Below are 21,330 nucleotides of genomic sequence, written 5' to 3'. Positions count from 1 at the left end.
CTTACAGCACCAAAATATTTTTTATAAGAACAGAGAAACAAAAGTAATTTTATAACCTGTAATTACATATGAATGCTTATAACACATATGTATGATTCTGTAATTGGAATGTAGGAGTTTTTCACTTAAAGAATGGTCGAAATCTACATTAATCATTAATTAAAAATAGATTATTGTAGTATATCACAACACCCATTTTTTTTTTACAACACCCATTCTTAGGTACAAAATATGGATACCTCCTAACCCTTTATGCACTGAAGCCATGTTACTTTTCATTATCATTGAAACCAAAACCATATTACTTTTGTTATCATTGAAACCAAGTTACTTTTTGTTATTGTTGAAACCAAAACCATGTTACTTCTTGTTATCATTGAAACCAAGTTCCTTTTTGTTATTGTTGAAACCAAAACCATGTTACTTCTTGTTATCATTGAAAGCAAATTACTTTTTATTATCATTGAAGCCATGTTACTTTTTATCTCTAACTTGTGCTTTTATTTCTTCTGTGATGTTTTCTAAAAGATCTCTAGGAAGTTTTCATTTTAAAATTATTTAAAATATTAGATTAGCTTTTGCTTGCATGTATGTATTGTATCATGTGTGTCTTGTACCTCAGAAGAGGATGTCAGATTCACTGGAACTGGAGTTGAGGATGGTCATGAGCCACCATGTGGGTGCCAAGAAGCAAACCTGGCTGCAAGACAGCAAGTTCTAAAGCGCTGAACCGTCTCTCCAATCATCTGTCCATCCACCCCTGTGTGTGTACCAATGTTACCACAGCCCATGGGGAAGTCAGAGGACAGATGTGGGACGGGTTCTCTTCTTTCACCATGTTGATTTGGAGGGTCAAACTAAGGTAGTCAGGCTGGGCAACAAGAGACTTAACCTGCTGAGACATCTCTCCATCCCTGATGAACATGTTTTTAAAAATTACATTTATTTGTATGTGCATGTGGGAACGCCACAGCATGTGCATGTAGAGGACAACACGCAGGAGTTCTTTCCTATCAGTTTGGCCCCTGGGATTGAACTGAGGTAATCAGACTTGCTGGCAAGTGCCTTTATGCAGTGAGCCATCTCCCTTGCCCATGAGTTAGTTTCAATCTTAGCTTTGGTTAATTTAGACATGGTTTCCGTTGTCTATGCTAGTTAAAAACCTTTGTCTAGTAAGAGTATCCTCTCTATTTTCTTGTAGACATTGTTTTTATTGCATGTGTATGTATTTTAAGCCACCCCTGTATGGGGACCACACTTTGTTTTTTGTTTTGTTTTTATTTTTTATTTGTTGGTTATTTTTTATTATTTATTTATTTTAGACAGGGTCTTACTATGTACCCTGTCTGACTTGAAACTCAAGAAATCCACCCATCTCTGGGATTAAAAGCATTCACCACCATGCCCCCCAGTGGTGGTCTGGATGAGAATGGCCCCATAGGCTCATGTATTTGAATACTTGGTTGTCGTCTGTGGTCCAGCCAGCCAATTGACAAAGCTGTTTGGGAAGGATTAGGAGGTGTGGCCTTGTTGGAGGGAGCAAGTGTGTCACTGGGGTTGGGTTTTGAGGTTTCAAAAGCCCATGCCATTCCCAGTTAGCTATCTCTCTGCCTTGTGCCTGTAGATCAGGATGTGAGCTCAGATAATGCTTTAGCACCATGCCTGCCTGCTGCCATGATATTCATGGACTCTAACCCTCTGTGTGGATGGACTTTTCTTTGGGCCTCCAGCTCACAAATAATGACATGGAGACTTATTAGTAACTATGAAAGCTTGCCCTTAGCTTAGGCTTGTCCCACTAGCTCTTATAACTTAAAATAACCCATTTATTTTAATCTGCCTTCTGTTGTGTGGCTCAGTTACCTCTGATCTGTACTGTATGTCTGACTTCTTTAGAGTTCCCAAGGCATCTCTTTAGCACCTAGATTCCTCTCCTACTTCTCTCTCTTCCTGGAAGTCCACCTAAACCTCCTGCCTAGCTATTGACCATTCAGCTTTTAATTACACCAATCACAGCAACACATTTTCATCCAGTGTACAAATATCCCACAACACTCTGAAACTGTGAGCCCCAATGAACTCTTCTGTACATTGCCTTGGTCATGGTGTCTCTTCACTGCAATAAAGTGACTGAGACACTCACTTAGGACATAAAACTTTATGGGGTTGGGGGAGGGGCTTCTGTGTTAGGAGTTGGATTTTTTTGTGTTTGTTTGTTTTTGGTTTTTGAGACAGATTTTCCCTGTGTAGCCCTAGCTGTCCTGGAACTTGCTCTATAGGTGACGCTGACCTCAAACTCAGAGACCCACCTGCCCCTGGCTCCCTAGTACACCTGGCAGCATCTCGTCATGGAACGCATTTTGTCCCACATAAGATATATGCCACTGAAGTTAGTCTGTTTCTGTCCAGAATATCCTCAGTAATTAGCTTGAATTTTCTAAATGCAGCTTTGCCATTCTGTACATTAGCAAGACTCACTTCAAACACATGACTCTTGAGTCCTTGTGATTAATATTTTCTAATGTTTCTAATATTGAACATTGCTGGAACTTTCACATCATACCAATCTCTCCTTAAAAATGGATCAACCACTTTCTTCCTAGCTCCTTTCTTGCTGATCACCCTGGTATCAAAAGGTCAATAATAGAGTTTTAAAACTTCATACTCAAACCAGGTGTGGTAGTGCATGCCTTTAATCCCAGCACTAGGGAGGCAGGGGCAGGTGGCTCTCTCATGTAGTCATGTATCCTCTTCACAATGTCTTCCTTAGGTAGGTAAAAATGCTCAAGCCTAGGTTTGAGTTGGGAAAACTCATAGTATTTCATGGTGCAGGTGGAAAGTAATGAAAAAGCCACTAGTGAGAACACAGGCACTCAAGCTGACGAGCTGATGAGCTGGTGGACAGGAAGCTGCAGTCGAAGGACCTATTCAAAATTCAGTTTCTTCTCTTCCTCCTCCTCTTCCTCATTATTATTATTATTATTATTATTATTATTATTATTATTATTATCTTTTTAGATGAGGTCTCTCTGTAGCCTTGGCTCACCTGAAGCTCACTGTGGAGACTAGGTTCGTCTTGCATTCATAGAGACCCACCTGCCTCTACCTCCTAAGTGCTGGGATTAAAGGTATGTACCACTGTGCTGGCTAATTTCCTGATTTTTTTTTTCTTTTTTGGTTTTTAAAGATAGGGTTTCTCTATGTAACAGCTCTGGCTGTCCTGGAACTTGCTTTGTAGACCAGGCTGGCCTTGAATACATAGAGATCTGCCTGCCTCAGATCCCAAGTGCTGGGAATAAAGGCGTGAGGTCAGAAGATGACCTCCTGGCCCTAAAGTCTAAATTTTTATTAGTAACAATTAAAAAGTCCTATTTGTGACTTTTTTTTTTTCGGTTTTTTGAGACAGGGTTTCTCTGTGTAGCTTTGGAGCCTGTCCTGTAGCCCAGGCTGGCCCCAAACTCACAGAGATTCGCCTGCCTCTGCCTCCCGAGTGCTGGGATTAAAGGCGAGCGCCACCATCGCCTGGCCCCCTATTTGTGACTTAAAGAAAAACAGTTATTGATTGTGTGAGATGGCCCAATAGGTAACGGTTGCCGTCAAGCCTGGCTGTCTGTGTTCAGTCCCTGGAACCCACATGGTGGGAGGAGAGAACCAATACACACGGGGGTAGGGTGGGGTGGGGAGAGACAGACAGACACACATATGTAATAAAAATCATTGCCATAGGTTTTTTTTTTTAAATTTTTTTTTTTAAAGATTTATTTATTACATACGCAGTGTTCTGTTTGCATGTGTCCCTGCCGGCCAGAAGAGGGAGCCAGATCTCATTACAGAGCCACCATGTGGGTGCTGGGAATTGAACTCAGGACCTCTGGAAGAACAGCCAGTGTTCTTAACCTCTGAGCCATCTCTCCAGCCCTGCCATAAGTTTTTAAATCTTAGCTATAATTGTAGAATTGATTATTTTAGCTTCAATGTTTTTGCTTCATATACTTTAAAGGCTTGTTATTAGATGCAAATACATCTAGAGTTAGTCTGTCTTCTTAATGGATTAGACTCTTTATCAGTAAACTTGATCCTTCCTTATTCCTGATCCTTTTCTTGGGCTGTCAGGTGCAGAGTATATGCTTAGCAAGCATAAATGCCTGCCTTTGAGCCCTAGCACAGCCTAAAATAACAAAATCATCCAAAGAGTGGACATGAAGGGCAACAAGACCATTCTTACAAAGTCTCCTCAGTGGTGTTTTCAATGTGTATCTTTTCTTTCTCTTAAAAAAAAAAAGGTTTATTTTTATGTGTGTAGGTGTTTTGCCTGCATGAGTGTCTCAGTGTCTATGGAGGTCAGAAGATGGCCTCAGAGTCCCTGGAACTGGAATTACACACATGGTACTGAGCTACCATGTGGGTGCTGGAAACCAAACCTAGGTCCTCTATAAGAGCAGCTGAGCCACCTCCCGAGTCCCGGCATTTCCTTTTCTGGTCTACTTTGACCAGCAGCATTTGGTAAATCAAACAAACTTGGAGACGGTGGGGAAGAAGATCTCCAGGGACCATTCCCAGCAGCTGAGGAATGTAATGACACAGAAAACGGAACTAGCCAGGGAAACAGGAACAGGGCGTGAAGGAAAAGCTCAGACTTTGATCAGCCATGTTTTCAGTGTCAACTGGATGTAGGCAGAGTCTAAGACCTAGCAGAGAGATGTGAATGGAGACACAGATTTGTGAGTTCACCAGAGTTGACAAAAGACCAGAGGCAAAAATCCTGAGAAACAAGAGTAAAAAAAAAGGCAATGTGAACTCATACTAGGTAAGAGCTATGAAAATGTAAGAACAGCCAGAAATGCCTAAAGCTGAAAGTCCTGGGTATGATGGGGTTATCAGGAAATTTATTTGGAGCATTTTCCAAGTATCTACCTAGTACTGAGGCTAGACTGACCAGGAGCAAGGAAAAGATGCAACATCCACACAACTGATTCGAAGAAGGGGGAAAGGCAAAAGGATCCCCTCTGCTCCTTCTTTCTGGAACTGCCATCTGCCTTCCCCATGTCGGCCAGTGTCCCTTGAACAGAAAGCCTTAGGGAACCATTCTGGATTCATAAGCTATGTATCTGTATGATCCATGCTATGTACCTGTCATGATATTTATCACGATATGTTTTGTTACATACTACATGCTATGTAGAGAGGGATGATCTTTATAATTCCCATGCTTAATTAACATCTGGCACATAGTAGGTAGTAAATTCAGGGTTAATGAATAAGCCACAGGCAGTTTTTAAGAAGGTAGAGGTTTGAGCTGAAGAGAGAACGCAGCAGTTAAGAACGCTTGGTGCTCTTGCAGGGGACCTGGGTTTGGTTTTCAGAACTCACATGGTGGTTCACAACCGTCCCTAACTCCACTTCCAGGGGATCGGAGGTGATGCTCTCTCTGATCTCTGTGGGTACCAGGTATGCATGTGGTGCACATACATGTAAGCAGGTAAAACACTCACATATATAAAAGGAATACATCTAAGAAAAAAGACTATATAGGCTCAGTAGAGCCTCGTAGTGAGAGATTAAACACAGAGTGGAGATATTACTGGAATAATGTTTTTCCTTCTGTCAAAGAGGGTAAGATTCAGGCCACAAGGGAAGCAAGTTTTCAGCAAGACTGTCAGGCCGAAATGGAGAAGTGAGAAGATGAAGAACTGTGGTAAAGTCACTCCTCTTTTCCCCTTTGTAAAACAGGTTTTTATGTGTATAGGTATTTTGCCTGCACTTAGGTGTGTACGCTGCCTGTGTACTGGAGGAAGCCAGAAAAGAATACTGGATCCCTTGGAACTGGAGTTACAGGCAGTTGTGAGCTGCCACTTGGATGCTGGGAATGGAACCTCACTCAGTCCTCTGGAGCAACCAGTGCTTGAACTTCTGTCTCTAGTGCTCGCTCTCTCTCCCTCTTTGTGTGTGTGTGTGTGTGTGTGTGTGTGTGTGTGTGTGTGTGTGTGTGTGTCTCCCTTTCTCTCTCTTCCAATTGTGTGTTCTAGGAGTTAGGGGCAGGGAAGCAAGAGATACAGATCTGAGAATGACAAAGCCTTGCAATGAACATTTTGGGGAATGAGGACTCTGATCCCAGGCAGGGGATGGCAATCAGTTGGAACTGGAGACTCTTTGGAGTGACTTTGCCTCCCTCCATGAAACCCCCAACAGACGCGCATTTAAGAATCTAGGAGAGTTAAAAACAAAGAGAAACAAAAACAAAGCAAAAAACAACCCAACCAAACAAAAACTTTTAGCCTCGTGGTGGTGGTGAATGCTTTTAATCCCAGCACTCAGGAGGCAGAGGTAGCTGGATTTCTGTCAGTTCGAGGCCAGCCTGGTCCGCAGAGCAAATTCCAGGACAGCCAGGGCTACACAGAGAAACCCCGTCTTGAAAAACCAACCAACTAACCAACCAACCAACCTAGGACGTATGGCAGCCTATCCTGGATCCTGTGGCTGGGAGGTTTTGTCTGTTTTGAGGCAGGTTGACCCGAAACCTCACTATTTTACTCATGTTAGTCGCACGAGTCCTCCTGGGAGTGCCGGTCACAGGGGTGAACCTCTATGTGTGGTTGAGGTTTGCAGTGCATGCAGCCATGGTAATGGCAAGGCAGGCTGCAGGCGAGAGGCTCCATCTAAAGAAAAAATGGCGCACGCCTTTAATCCCAGCACTGGGAGGCAGAGCCAGGAGGATCTTTGTGAGTTCGAGGCCAACCTGGTCTACAGAGCGAGATCCAGGAAAGGCGCAAAGCTACACAGAGGAATCCTGTCTCAGATGATGCTTAGCTTGGGCGCGCCTGCTTCCATCACCCAGGGCTCTACACAGGGCGGGAAGCGCAAACCTTTCACCAGCTCGCAAATTCTAGACTACGGAAGCTAGTGCAGGAGGAGACTTAGTAGTCACGCCTCGGGTGTCCACAGCGATTGGGACCGGCTCTCGGAGAGAATCCAGTGCGGCGCCTCTCCTTTCCCGAACGCTGACGAGGCTGATCCGGAAGTGTATGTGATGATCCGGAAGCAGATCCCCGCGGCAGGCCCCAGGAGCCACCGCCCCCTCGTCGTGGTGCTGTGTGCTGCTTGGGGTCCGCTGGGGCTGGGGCGTCCCGATGGTCCCCAGCTGGCGGAGTCAGGGGCGGAGGGAGGATGACCTCTCCTTGGGGTCACAGTGCCGACCTGGCCCGCTTCTACACTGTCACCGAGCCCCAGCGACACCCCAGGGGCTACACGGTCTATAAGGTTACCGCCCGGGTGAGTGCCTGGATAGGGACACCGGGGCGGGGCACCGGCTCCCCACTGCGGCTGGGTGCGGCTAGTGGTAGGTAGGACTCTTGGGGATGGAGACTCAGACAAGAGACCCTAGGTATTAGACAGGAACTACAGGCAGAGACGGGACCCCGGGATGGAGACGCTGGGGACCCCAGGCAGGAGACAGGGACTCCAGGCATGAGAAGAGATTCAAGGATGGAGGTGGTGGGGACCCCAGGCAGGAGATTGGTACTCCATGATGGAGATGATGGAAACTCCAGGCCGGAAACCGGACTCCAGGATTGAGATGCTGGGAACTCTTGGCAGGAGTCAGATCTCCAGGATAGAGATGATGGGGACCCCCCAGGATGGAGATGATGGGGACCCCAGGCAGGAGAATGGACTCCAGGATTGAGATGCTGGGAACTCTCGGCAGGAGTCAGGACCACAGGATGGAGATGATGGGGACCCCGGATGGAAATGATGGTGACCCTAGGCAGGAGAATGGACTCTAGGTAGACTAGGGTGGTTGCAGATATGGGATGGCAGGCTCCACTAGCCATTCTGGGGTGGAATACTGGTGGATGACTTTAAATGGATGACCTAGTCTCTGTCCCATTTGGACTTTCTCTTAGAATGAAATTTGCAGAAGTGGGCTGGCTTGACCCAGAGGGAAAACACAGACTTAAAAATGTTAGTGGGTGTGTTGTCTGGCTTATGTAACTGAAGAGCTGTCTCCTTTTAACTTCTCTTTAAGTGAGCGGTTTGCTGTGAGGCAGATAGGCTGTTGGCAAAGGTCTCACTGTTAGTTTACCTATCTTGGACCTCTAGCCTTTGTATCTGAGTTCTTCTGAGCCTTTTCAGGAGGATATGCATGTGTACTTAAGTGATCTTACCTGAGCTGCCTTGAGGGCAGGCTGGGCTGGCAAGATGGCCCAGTAGATAAAGGTGCTTGCTGTCAAGCCTGAAGACCTGGGTTCAGTTCCTGGGACCTATGTGATGGAAGGAGAGAACTCACTCCTGCAGATTGTCCTCTGGCAGCCAAAGGTGTCCCCCCTCCCCATCTCCCCTGCAAATAAATAAATGTTAAAATTTTTTCTCGAGGCTGTTTACATGAGTTCATTGTTCCAAGTTTAGCACTGTTTCTCTTAAATTTTGTTGCTCAGCTTGAATTTTGAAAACTACTCATTTTCCTAAGAGGAAAGTGAGAGTAATAATAACATGAAATAAGTGCTTATGTGTGTAGTGCTTGTGTGTATGCTAGGCATTTTTTTTACCCATCCCCCAGTTTAGTTTTCAACTTCATGATGAGGAAACAGATTCAAGGAAGTTTAGAAGTTTGCTAAAGTTTCTGTTGCAAAGCAGCAGCAGCTTTGGTCTTTGGAACCATTTCTGCCTAACTCCAGGATGAATACAGTGTCAGGAATGAACTCAGTTTTGAAGAAGTCAGGTATGGGTGAAGGAGTAATAATAGCACAGTATCTATTTAGAAAGCACGCAGGAAGCAGACCCCGAGAAACCTGAGAGAATAGATTGGGGTACGCCAAACTTGGGACATGCAAGTGGTTGATGGCATTTAGAAATGGTGCTGAGTCAGACAGATGGAAGATGCTGGGTTGAGCAACTTTGTTTAAGATAGCAAGAAGATCAGCTTGGTGAAGAATAGGGAGAAGTCTGCCTTCTCTTTTGGTAGGTCAGATTGTCGTATGGGTGGGGTATGAGAATATAACAGGATGAAGGGATTCTTCTTGTACCATTCTTGAGGCCTTTTTAGTCATTGAGATCTGTGGTTTCCTGACACAAAGCTTATAGAATCAGAACTAGTCAATAGACAAGAGGTGCCTAGCACACCAGTGTACTCAAACTCAAACTGTTAACACCAAGGTTGCATCCATCTGCATACAGGCCTCTGCCTCTTACTAGACAGAGAGGAGGTTTCTAGCACTGGTAGTGGTTTCATTTCAGCTAAAGCACCGCTTGCTGCAGTGGCCCCCAGATGGAGTTTTTCCTCTTCTTTTTTCTTCTTAAGATGTATGTATTTTTGTTTTATGTATGTGAGTGTTTTGCCTGCACGTAGGTATGTGTACTACATGTGTGCTTGGTGTAGGCAGAGTCCAGAAGAAGTAATTCAATCTCCTGGGACTGGAGCTACAGACCATAGGGAGCCACCATGTGGGTGCTGGGACCTGACCCTGTCCTCTGCAAAAGCAGTGAGTGCTCTTAATCACTGAGTCACTCTCCAGCTCAGAATGTTTTCCTCTTTATTCTAGGCACCATATGTAGTAGGTGTGTATTTCCAGGTACTTGGCACTATAAGGTATGCAAGGGAGTGCTCCGGCTTCCCTTTTCTACTTACGGTGGAATGGAGTTTACTGTGCTTAAATAGATACAGTGTATAGGGAAGTGTTTAGTGCCACAGACACCACAGGAGAGCGCTGTGGGAATTCAGAAGACAGATTGCTGTGGCTCCGGGTGTGGAAGATGGGAGGAGGCAAGAAAGGAGAGGGTGTTGGATGTGGAAGAAAGATGGAGCCTACAAGGGCCTGGGAGTGTTGCTGTCTGTGGAGCTTAACTGAAAGCCCCGAGGATGATAATTGTATTATTACTTTTCTAAAAGGAAGGTTGATCAAATGCAGATTTAAAATATCCCAGTATAAGGGCTGGAGAGATGGCTCAGTGAATAAGGGCATTGGCCTCTCTTCCAGAGGTCTTGAGTTCAATTCCTAGCACCCACATGGTGGCTCACAGACATCTGTAATGAGATCTGGTGCCCCCTCCTGGTGTGCAGGCAAACAAAATATTCCAATATAAATGAGGTGATGTAGCTCAAGATGTGCCCTCATGCACGTGCTGTGCATGCTGCCTGTTGCCATGGTCACTGAACTTGAAGACTGTTGACATTGACTTTCTTCTCTCTAAGTGCTTGTCCCCATTTACTGCTTGTGTTACAGATTGTGTTTTTTTACAATGTTAGTGTTGTTTTTTTTCCTGTTGTTGTTTTTGTGGTTGTTGTCAGAGCTGGGGATCAAACCTGGGGTCTCACAGAAGTGAGAGCCTGTGCCACTGAGCTGTGCCCACAGCCTGAAGTTTTTGTTTTGTTTTTAACATTATTTATTTGTGTGTGTGCATGTTTCTGTGTGAGTGTGGGCCACTGGCATGCATGTGGATGTCGGAGAATAGCTTGTGGGAATAACTTGCCTTCTGTCACCAATTGGGCTCTGGAGATTGACCCTGGGTTGTCAGGCTTATTCACTGAGCCGTCTCAGTGGCTCCCCAGCTTTCATATTTTATTTTTTAAATTAAGGATAAACATGGAGGTGTGTTTTAAAAATAATTAGGCCTAACATTATAAATCAAGTAAAATGTTTATTGCTTTTTTGGAACTTAAGAAGAAAAACATCTTTCCTCAGGAGAACTAATCAGGTAAATGGTGCTCCCCTGAGAACTCCCCAAGATGAAAGTTAGGAGAACCTTCTGCATGTTTCCTGCTCCTGATTGAGCTTTGAGGAATAGTTTCTGTATTTTTGATGTCAGGAGTAGAATTGGAATCATTACGTTTTGGGAAACAAAGGAACTCTTTTATCTTAAGTCTCTTTAGTACTTTTCTTTTTCTTCCTATTTTTAATTTTCTGGAACCTGGCAGGCTTGCAATAACTTCATGGTAATTTACAGGCAAACCAACAGGTTCCCTATTACTTCTTTTTAGTTTTTGTTTTTAGAGTAACCAGAAGTATTTTACTAGAATGTAAGATACAGAAGTTTCCAGAGCAGTCATGCACAGTTGGAGGCTTTCTTGACCCAAGGTTAGGCTTACATAGGATTGCATCTGAACAACCGCTTGACTGGTTCTGAGCATGCCCACTTTGTGACTGCTTATCTTAGAATTGATGAGTTAAAAGTAAGGAGTCTTGTGGAGCACGTCCACATAAACATATAAAATCCCCATTTGTTTAACTCTTCAATCTGGGCTGTGCTTTGAGGTTTTCAGGCTCTCTCTCTGTTTTTTTTTTTCAAGACAGGGTTTCACTCTTGTAGCCCTGGCTGTCCTGGAACTTGCTCTGTAGACCAGGCTGGTCTCTAACTCACAGAGATGTGCCTGCCTCTGCCTCCTGAGTGCTGGGATTGAGGTGTGCACCACCATAGCCTGCCGAGGTTTTCAGTTTTTCACATAATTTGGAGTTTCAAGCTGAGCCATGTCTACCCTCATTCCATGTAGCTGACATTGATTGGACGATGACAGCAGACACTAGGATGGTGCTTGCTGTGAATTAAGCACTTGATGTCAACAGACAAAAAGTTGCCAGTGAGTGAGTACTGTTGTTTTCTCTCACTGCTGATGGGGAGTGGAGGCTTAGAGAAGTTCCTTATTCAGGATCACTAGTAAGCAGGGAGTGGACTTTGCATTTGAATGAAGTTAGGCTGGTGACAAGCACTGTGCTGTGCTGCTGATGCCCATATGAAACATTTCATTACATACTGTGCATGTCCCTCATGGGCTTTCCTGTCCATTGTGAGTGATGGGCACTTAAATATTGGAAAACTCATGACTCAAATTTTTCTGTTCTGTCCAGGTCTGGGTTTATTCTACCCTTCCTTTTCGACTGTTACACTGTTTAACCTAAAAACTCTCATATGCCAAAATTTTAGTAAATGGATTTAAAAAATGTAAATTTGTTTATTGACATCTCAGATACTCACATTTGTTATAAACTGCAAATTTTCTAAACATTCAGAACTTTTCTTTTCCTTTTTTTTCTTTTTTTTTTTAAATGTACATTGGTGTTTTGCTTGCATGTATGTCTCTGTGGATCCCATGGAACTGGAGTTACAGACAGTTGTGAGCTGCCATGTGGGTGCTAGGAATTGAACCTGGGTCCCCTGGAAGAGCAGCCAGTGCTCTTAACCACTGAGCCATCTCTCCAGCTCCTGAATTTTGATTTTCTTTGAACCTGGGCTGGGAAATAGTTTGCTGTAGTTTGGTGCTGTAACTGTAAAGTTTGCTAAGAGTAAAACAACAACTCGGGCAGCATTTGAGTATCTACTGTTCGAGTGTTACTGCCAGGCTCTTGAGAGCTGCGTTTTCAATAATGTGGAAAACTGCTATTCCTGTCTTTTGTTGCATTTGTTTATTTGTGTGTGTTAGCATGGAGGCCAGATGGCAACTTGCAGGAGTTGGTTCTCTCCTTCTACTAAGTGAGTCCCAGGATTTGAACTTAGGTTGTCAAGTTTGGCAACAATCACTTTTATCTACTTAGACATCTCAACATCCTCCAATTCCTGTCTTAGTCAATTTGTGTTCACCAGGTTCTGTAACAAGATACTATTGGCTATGTAGCTTAAGCAACAGACTTTTTTTTTTTTTTTTTTTTTTTTAAAAAAAAAAAAACCATAGTTCTGGATGCTGGATAGCTTGTGGTCAAGGTGTAGCTGGTTCAATGTCTGGAGAGTGCCTGATTCTTAGGTTGCAGATGTCTGCCTTCTTCTTGGATTTTATGACTGAGGGATCATTTATATTCTTCTTGTGAGGATACTAGTCCCTAATTATTTCCCAAAGGCCTTATATCCGGACATTGCGAACAGAGGGAAGTGTCAGCATGGGAGTTTTGGGGGACACAGACATCCAGTCCATAGTGCTCTAACCTTTCATGAGAACTCATTAGAAAGTGGAATGCCTAGAATTTGTCCCAGTGACTTGTCTGTCTTATCTGGGAGCTCACTGGCTTCAGAGAACTAGGAAATGTAAATGTCTGATGATGGCTTGTGCAGGTGCTGTCTCTGGGGGCCAGATTACCTGGTTGGCAGGTGATAGCTGGCCCACATCTTCTTGCCAGCCTGTGACACCTGCGTCTCTGCAGGGAGGCTAGGGAGCGAGGAGCTGAGATGCAGGTGCTATGGTGAATTGGAGGTTGAATTTGGTAAGAAGACAATTATATATATGAGCTGAACGCTTTGGCGTGCTTAATCATCCTGCCAGAGTCATGGTTTTGTGTGTGCGAGATGCAATTTAAAGATGGCAATGTATCCGTATGAAATTATGGGTTTCCTGAAAGTTAATGTCTGAAAGCCAAGGTTGCGTGTGTTAGATTGATGAACATGCCATTTGGTGTACTGGGTCACCGCAGGGAGTCCCATTCAGTGTCACACAGCATTCCTTTTGTGTAGCCTGCCATCTCTTCAGCACTCTTAGAGATTTGTGTCTGTGAAAGGTAAAACGGGCACGGCCCTCTCTGTTACATTTTATCATCTTTACTTTGCGTTTTATGTTGTATTTAAACATAGTACTTTGTTAGTTACCTTCTTAGCTGAATCCTGATGGTGGAGTAGCCATGAGAGGACTTGGGTACTGTGGGTTGCTCAGTGCCCATCTGTGGTGCTGCTGTGCAGTGTCTGCAAACAGCAGTGACCTTAGCAGTAGATGTAGCCTCTTGCTTGTCTGGGTTGTTGAAGGGACCTTGGAATCAGCCCCTTCCAAGGGATATTTGTGTTTCACATGGAGCTCTTCCTGGTCTAGGCTTTAGGCGTTATGTGGAGGTGCCTTTGGAAAGTCCCAGGGTTCACGTTGGTCAAATCATTGTGTCCACCTGCATCAAACTGCAAAGCAGAGGACACATGACAGATCTTACAGGGTCAAGGTCTTGGGAAATGAGTTTCCTGGCGGTTGGATGACCTCAACCTCAAAGAAGTGGGGTATTACCCAGTTTAATATTGGTGCCTTGGAGAGCTCAGGGCCATGGATTTTCTCATCTCAGACTGCTGTGGGATCATATACATCCAAGCCTCATTCCTGAGGACCGGTGATAGGCCCTCTGCTCAAAAGGTCTTATACTGTGTTACCTCTCCTTTAGTCTTAACCATCGGCAAATCCTGTTTCCTGTCCCAACCCCCCCCCCCCCCCCCCCCACACACACACACACAGTTAGCTTCTTAAAACTGAAGTTGAATGTCCTTCTGTGACTGGTTTCTGATGGCTTAGGAAATACAGTAATGAGAGCTGAATAATTTTTGTAGTTTTATTTTCTAGTAGCTGTTTATTCAAGAAAAGGGAACTCCTTTATACATGTCTGAGAGGATGATAATTAGCTGGAACAGTGTGCATGCACATGTACATGTTTGTGGCGTGTACATGTGGTGGTGAGGCTTTACCTTACCTCCACTCCTCACACGCTGGGTGTGTTAGCTGTTTCTCTTACTGTTGGGGTGAACAGCTAACAGAACAGCCGAGGGGAAGAAAGCTTGCTGTGGCTCACTGCAGGAAGGAAGCTGTGGCTGCTCTGTGTGGTGTAAGCATGAGGTAGAGTTCCTTTGCGCTTTGCAGACAGGAACCAACTAGCCTAGAACCAGACACAAGCATAACCTTGAAAGGCCTGGCCCTGTTTCCCTGCTTATACCAGCTATATATAGCTTCAACTCCTAAGGTTCCACAACCTTCCACACCACATCTGGGGACCCAGTGCTCAAACATAGGAGTTTATGGGGGACACTGCACACCAAGCCAAGCATTCAATGACCAAGCCACATATTCAGTCCATAAAAGTACTTTTGTCTCTGGGCAGTGGTGGCACACGCCTTTAATTCCAGCACTTGGGAGGCAGAGCCAGGCGGATCTCTGTGAGTTCGAGGCCAGCCTGGTCTACAGAGCAAGATCCAGGACAGGCACCAAAACTACACAGAGAAACCCTGTCTCAACACCCCCCCTCCCCCCAAAAAAAGTACTTTTGACCTGACTTTTAAGGACTGTTATAGTATTTATTAAGAAGTAGGTAAAATGGGTTAGCACTCTGTTTAATTTTGGGGACTGACTGGTGTTGTGATCTGTTGATCATTGTGGCCTGAGGTAGGCCACACTGCAGAGTATGGCCATGGTCTCAGGATAAGCATGGAGGACATGAAGCAGGATAGAAAGATAGGAACATTGTAGAGACACAGGAAGGCGAAAGACCACCTTATACATGAGTCAGATTGAAGTCTCTGACCAGCTAAGAAGCCAGAATTCCAGCACAGTTAACAACATAGTTTCCATATAACAGTGATCCAGACTTAAGGCCTGGTTGTGTATAACCCTGGGCAGAGCCTCATTCCTTGACCTAGACTTTGCCCAAGAATCTCAAATGTAACCGTTATCTTAGTTTACATTGGAGATAGCCTACCCTTTGTGTCCCTATGAGCTAGATTTTTACTTATCAGTTATAATCCTGTCTGGCTAGACAGGACCACCTAGCAAGCTCATTTCGGTGTCTTGGCAACCCTGTAAAGATAGTAACTTCAAATCTCACCCAAATCCCTGGATGACTGTAGTAAAAAACAAGGAGCTGCAAGTTTCCTTGAGGGGCCATACCCTCATTTCTGTGACTCTTTGAGAAGCCCACATGGTACTTCTGGGTGTGTCTGTCTGTCCTTCTGAGTGTTTCTCTTTCTCTTAACCATTGTGCTTAAAGTCTATATTAAAATGTCCCTGTTAAACTCCAGCTCTGCCTCATAAAATGACTAATTCTGAAGTTCCTGCATCAAAGCCACACATCCTGGTGTCCTGGGTTAAGGTCCCTAGAAGTCTAGGGGTGCCAGGTGATGGATGATGGGGAGTTGTGCTTCTGGTCTGTGTCCTCATAGACACTGACAAGTGTCTTGGTGGACTCAGGCTAGTTTTAGGCAGCCCTTTCTTTGATTTAGTACTAAAGTGACAGAAAACCCAACCCCACCCTACCCCCAACTCTAACAGGTTTATGGCCAGGACTGGAGCCACTGTTCAACCCCTTTGTTTTTAGTTCAGAGCTCCTTCCTGCTCCATCATCTTCCTGCTCCATCATCTTCCTGCTCCATCATCTTCCTGCTCCATCATCTTCCTGCTCCATCTTCCTGCTGTGCTAAAGTGCATCTCCTTCTTTCTGGCTGACTTATTTTTCTTTGGGAATGAAAAATTTGGGGTGTCTTGACTACTGAGTTGTGTCCTGGAAAGGTGGGGTCCTGTCCTGCTCTGTTCCTGGGGCACTGGCTTTGCTGAGCACATCCAGGTGCCACTGTTGTGACAAAGCAAAGCATTTCATTTTCTGTGCAATAGAGGTGGTTAACCTCACTGTAGACTTTGCTTTCTTAAACTCAGAGGTGACTGCTGCAATGAACTGATCATCTGAACTACAAACACAGGCAGCGTCCCACTGTGCTCCAGCTTTTAGGTGTTATATTAGTGATGGTGATCATAACGAACCAACAACCTAAAAATAAAAGTTGAATTGTCAGGGGCTACAGAGATGGCTCAGTGGTTAAGAGCATGGCTGCTCTTCCAGAGGACCTGGGTTCAGTTCCCAGCATGCACATGGCAGCTCATAACTGCTTGTAACTCCAGTTTCAGGGGATCTGACTCCTTCACGCAGACATACATGCAGGCAAAACATGAATACACATGGAATAAAGATGAATAAATTATTTTTAGAAGAGCTGAGCTGTCAGGTGACACCACACAGTATGGCAGCCCTTTAGAGATGTGCAAGGGTGACTAAGGACTCTTCCTTACATAAAGGAAAATGGAAACTCTAAGTTCTTCCTTTGAAGATGATGTCAGTGAGCACTGCTGGTCCATGTGGTGCTGATGCAGCATTGTAAGAGAGTATGTCTCAGGATGATTTGTCGACAAAATTCTTAACACCTAGAGACTCTTTGAAAGAATGCCTGGTGCTCCCTCGACCCCGTAACTGATGCTGCAGTGGATACCGTGACCTTTAGAGGAGTAACCGCCTCATCCAGGTTTAGTGGGACTTGTTGGCCGAACCTTATGACTGTGTAACTTCACTCAGAAAAATACCGCTAAGCACTTGGCAATCTAGTGAATTTGCAGTGTTTTTATTTTAGTGTTATTACTTGTAATTGCTAATATACATTTAAAAGTTCTAAAAGTTTGGGTCTGAGGGCTTAATTTTGTTCATGTTGGGTGTGGTAAAATACTTTGCTCAGATTTCCAGTGACTGATGAGAATGATGCAGAAAGCGTTGCTAGTGGGTGGGTAGGATGGCTCAGTGGGTGAGGGTGCTTGTCACCAGATGATGTAAGCATGACAGCCTGAGCTCCATCTCCAAAACCCACACAGAAGTGGAAGGAGAGAACTGACCACAGTTGTCCTTTGATCTCCCTGTCACACACACATGCACCTGTCACATACACACATGCACCCCATCATGCATATACATGTACCCATCTCACACACACATGCACCCCATCACACACACATACCCTATCAATCACACATATGCATGTACTCATCTCACACACATGTGTACCCCATCACACACACACATACACTCCATCACACACACATGTACCTGTCACACACACATGCATCCTGTCACACACATACATGCACCCCATCACACACATGTACCCTATCAATCACACATATGCATGTACTCATCTCACACACATGTGTACCCCATCACACACACACACACACACACACACACACACACACACACACACACTCCATCACACACACACATGCATGCAAGATAATAATAAAATCAAGTGTTGTTAGCAGTAGACATTTGGACTTGATTCATGTTATTCTAGTCTTTGTGTTTGTTTCCTTTCTCCTTTAAAAAATATTTATATGTGTGTGTGTGTGTGTGTGTGTGTGTATGTGTGTGTGTGTGTCTATGTGAGTGTATGTCACATGTGTGAGTGTCCTTGGAGGCCTCACTCCTGGTGCTGGAGTTCTGAGTGGTTGTAAATCACTTGGCGTGGGTCCTGGGAACTGAGCTTGGCAATCCTGTCCAAGAGAAGCAAGTGCTCCTACCCACTGAGCTCTCTCAGCTCCAGGGTGCAGGAGGGTAATGTAGGTACAGAGTCCCTTGCTGAGATGGCAGGCATTGAACTTGGCCGTGGATCTGGGCAGTGACAGCATTTTTATGCAAGTAGCATAGGAGACAGACCATGTGTGCTCCCTTGTCCCCAGTGCGCGGCAGCCCAGCGGGCACTAGGGCGTGCTGGATGAATAAATGTAATAATGAAACCTAATGGTGGCAGGGCCTTGTGGAAAGGAGAGAACTTAGTTATTGCTGAAAGTGCCACAGAGCGGATCAATCACGGTTCTAACTCCAAATCTGAAGGTGACTAACATGAACTTTTGTTGTCTGAAGAGGTGAGTGCACAGTAACTCACTCTAGCGTCACTTAAAGATTGTGGAAGGAATGAAATAAATCATTAGTACAAAATGCTTGGCGAATACACAGTCAGATGGTTTCCCTTCTTGGCAGAGTGCCTTGCGCTGAGTCAGCACAGGCCTAGCCCGCTAACGGTGAAGAGGAGGCTGAAAGCAGGGTCCCGGCCTGCTGCTCAGTGTTCACCGTGTTGAGTGGGAGGAGGAGCATGGAAGGGAAGCAGAAGCCCAGAGGAGGAAGGAGAGTCAGGACACGTGGCCCTGTGCGCTTGCTCTGACCTCTCGGAGCTTAAGCTGTGGGGAGCGAGACTGCTAATGCTCCACAGTTACCTCTCTTCTCCCCTGTGCACCCCTCAGGACCCCTGCATGCCAGGCAAGTGCTTGGTCGGAGCCACATCCCCTGCCCCACAAATAGCTTTGATTTAGTTTTCTGAATTCTGTCTACATAAATTTCTCCCTTCATTTGGAAATATTTGGAGGGTGAAGGGTGAAGCGTGAAGCGTAGTGTCTTTTGTAACTGCAAGAGTAGAGTGAAGACTTCACTTGGCTGTCCAAGTCCTTCAGCTTTGACTTCCTGTATTTCCTGTAACAGCCATGAGATGCTTCTGTTATGAAGACTCTCAGACCTGACCCTGCTCCTGGAGGTTTCTAGGATGCCACTGTGTCCAGTGAGGGCCAGTTTCACTGGAAGGGTCCAGGACAAAGTACTGCCCCGCCTGCTACTTATCACACTGCGTTCTCTGAGATGTGGAAATAAGTTGGGAAATGTATGCTCTTCCATTTGAATTCCTGTTTTTTTGAGACAGGGTTTCTCTGTGTAGTTTTGGTGCCTGTCCTGGATCTTGTTTTGTAGACCAGACTGGCCTCAACCTCACAGAGATCCGCCTGACTCTCTACCTAATTTATATAAGAGATCAAGATGGGTAATTTAACTAAGGCTTAACTTTAAGTCCAATATTTTTGTTTTTCTTTTGGACTTAAGTCACAAGTGATACCTTTTTTTTTTTTTTAAATATTGGATTTTACTGTGTAGCCCTGGCTTGCATGGAACTTGACCTCATGTGGACTAAGCTAGTCCTGAACTCACAGAGATCTTCCTGCCTCTGCCATTGCCTCCTAAATGTGCCACCATGCCTGGTGTAAGAAGTTGATCTTAATTTCCAGTTTTTGATATGTTGTCATCGATTATTAAAAACCCTTTCTTTCTCCTACCCATGAACAACCACTTTTAACATGCTTGTGTGTGTGCTTTTCTCTTCAGAGTACACCCTTGCAGCCCCAAAGTTCATTAATGTTATATTTAAATAGATAGGTGATCTATAATCTAAATTAATAGGAGATTTTCCCTTCCTGTAATGCTATTTCTTTTTCCTTTCTGAAGTTTTGTCAGTATTTCGGGCTTTTTGACCTTTGTATCAGAGAAGCCTGAAAGAATTGCTTGTCTTTCTTTTCTGTTGCTGGGAGTGAAGCTACGGCCTCACATTCACCAAGCAGACACCTTTGCTACATCCTGCCCTCGCCCCTCATCATGGGTTATTAAAAGAAGGGTTACCCTTATATTTACATTTTTGTTAATTTTGTTTCCTTTTTCACCGTTAGGTGTCCAGTGATCACTCCTCACAGATATTGAATGTGTTTGAACACTGTGGGGTCTCTCTTACATTGAAATGTTATTGTGCTAACTGCATTCATACACAATGGAAGAAATAATACACAGAGGCTGAGGTGGTAGCTCACGAGTAGTGCTTGCCTGTTTGCATGAGGCTGGTTTCAGCCCCTTGCACCACAAAGGGACAATGTGGAGAGATCAGTGTCCACGTGCCCAAGTGCAGTTGTCCCCCGTGCTTGAGTTTGTCTGGAGTCTGAGAGGGGATAGATAGCCTGCTGGAATTACAGTGTGCAGTAACTGCGGCTGAGGTGTTCTCTCACGAGTGGGATGCACATGGACCGAATGTGCTCTGCTTTTCTCCTGAGGTTTTAATATCGCAGAGTGAAATTACCATATTGACTGAGTTTTTAGTAAGTGATATAGCATTCATTTTCTTTTCCACAGATGGAATTTTATGCAAATGCTATTGAAAATAATTACAGAGCTGTGAAATCTTATTTGATAACGAGCTATTTCTGTCTGTTTGGTTTTAGGTTGTTTCACGAAGAAATCCAGAAGACGTCCAGGAGGTAGCATGCTTATCCATGTGAAAATTCCTCTTATCCTTGTTGAAGAAACTGCCCGAGTTACTTGTCTGAGTGTTTGTATTTGTATGATGGTTTCTCTAGCTACTTTACAGGAGCTGCGGTTATACTTCATCCTGCTGAGTAGGCGTTACGTGGTGGGAGTGAGGATCTGAGGACTAGGGAGTTTTCTCTCTAGCCGTCACCTGACTCCATTGCCAGTCAAGGGCTTCGCTAACCTTTTCAGTCATGATGCTTGTTCATTAAAGCACAAGGATTGGGTGGCTAGTGTCAATTTTAAAGCTGTAGTGATAGATTAGGGGCTCTGCATACTCCCACTTCCGTGTTGAGTTAGCATGCTGACGTCACGACTGCGTGGGTATCCCGGCTCATTTTTGACCATTTTGCTAAGTTCTTTTACAGGCTTCTCATGTGTTTCTGCCTGTCGTCTTCTCCCTAGGATGATGCTGGCCTGGCATGTTTTGTGCACTAATGTTTCTCTGTGCTTGGTGCTTAGTTTAGGGATGCTGATCAACAGGCTGCTTCCCTCAGTGCATGTTAATTACTTCCTGTTTGATTCCCAGTCATTTTTGAACTAGAGGCACTATGTTAAACACCCAGCCAAGTGTTTAAACAGATGCTGTAAATTTAACAGTTTTTATTTTACGGTGGTGTTGGTTGTCCCCCTCTTGAGTTGGAGTGTCTTTAGATGGGGTGTGGACTTCTGCTTAGATGCAGGTACCACTCCT

General features: G+C 44.7%; 1 protein-coding gene and 1 pseudogene across 3 annotated transcripts in view; both read left to right on the top strand.

Moving 5' to 3' along the window:
* Positions 1–7,037: 7,037 nt before the first annotated feature.
* The window catches only part of Rps6kc1 (ribosomal protein S6 kinase C1), a 156,527-nt gene continuing 142,234 nt past the window's right edge, over positions 7,038–21,330 (top strand). For 2 of the 3 annotated variants that reach the window (XM_052737992.1, XM_052737990.1), the window contains exons 1-2: positions 7,038–7,269; positions 20,552–20,587. In XM_052737992.1, coding sequence (XP_052593952.1) covers positions 7,165–7,269; positions 20,552–20,587 — 141 coding nt within the window. In that variant the 5' untranslated portion in view covers positions 7,038–7,164. The remainder of the gene's footprint in view (positions 7,270–20,551; positions 20,588–21,330) is intronic. The other variant, XM_052737991.1, reaches the window with a different exon arrangement.
* Positions 13,640–13,730, top strand: LOC128110252 (uncharacterized; annotated as a pseudogene).

This window comes from Peromyscus californicus, unplaced genomic scaffold (genome assembly GCF_007827085.1).
Source record: "Peromyscus californicus insignis strain IS unplaced genomic scaffold, ASM782708v3 Scaffold_14__1_contigs__length_90479793_seg_2, whole genome shotgun sequence".
NCBI classification, from domain to species: Eukaryota; Metazoa; Chordata; class Mammalia; order Rodentia; family Cricetidae; genus Peromyscus; species Peromyscus californicus.
This window is presented reverse-complemented; position numbering and strand designations above follow the sequence as displayed.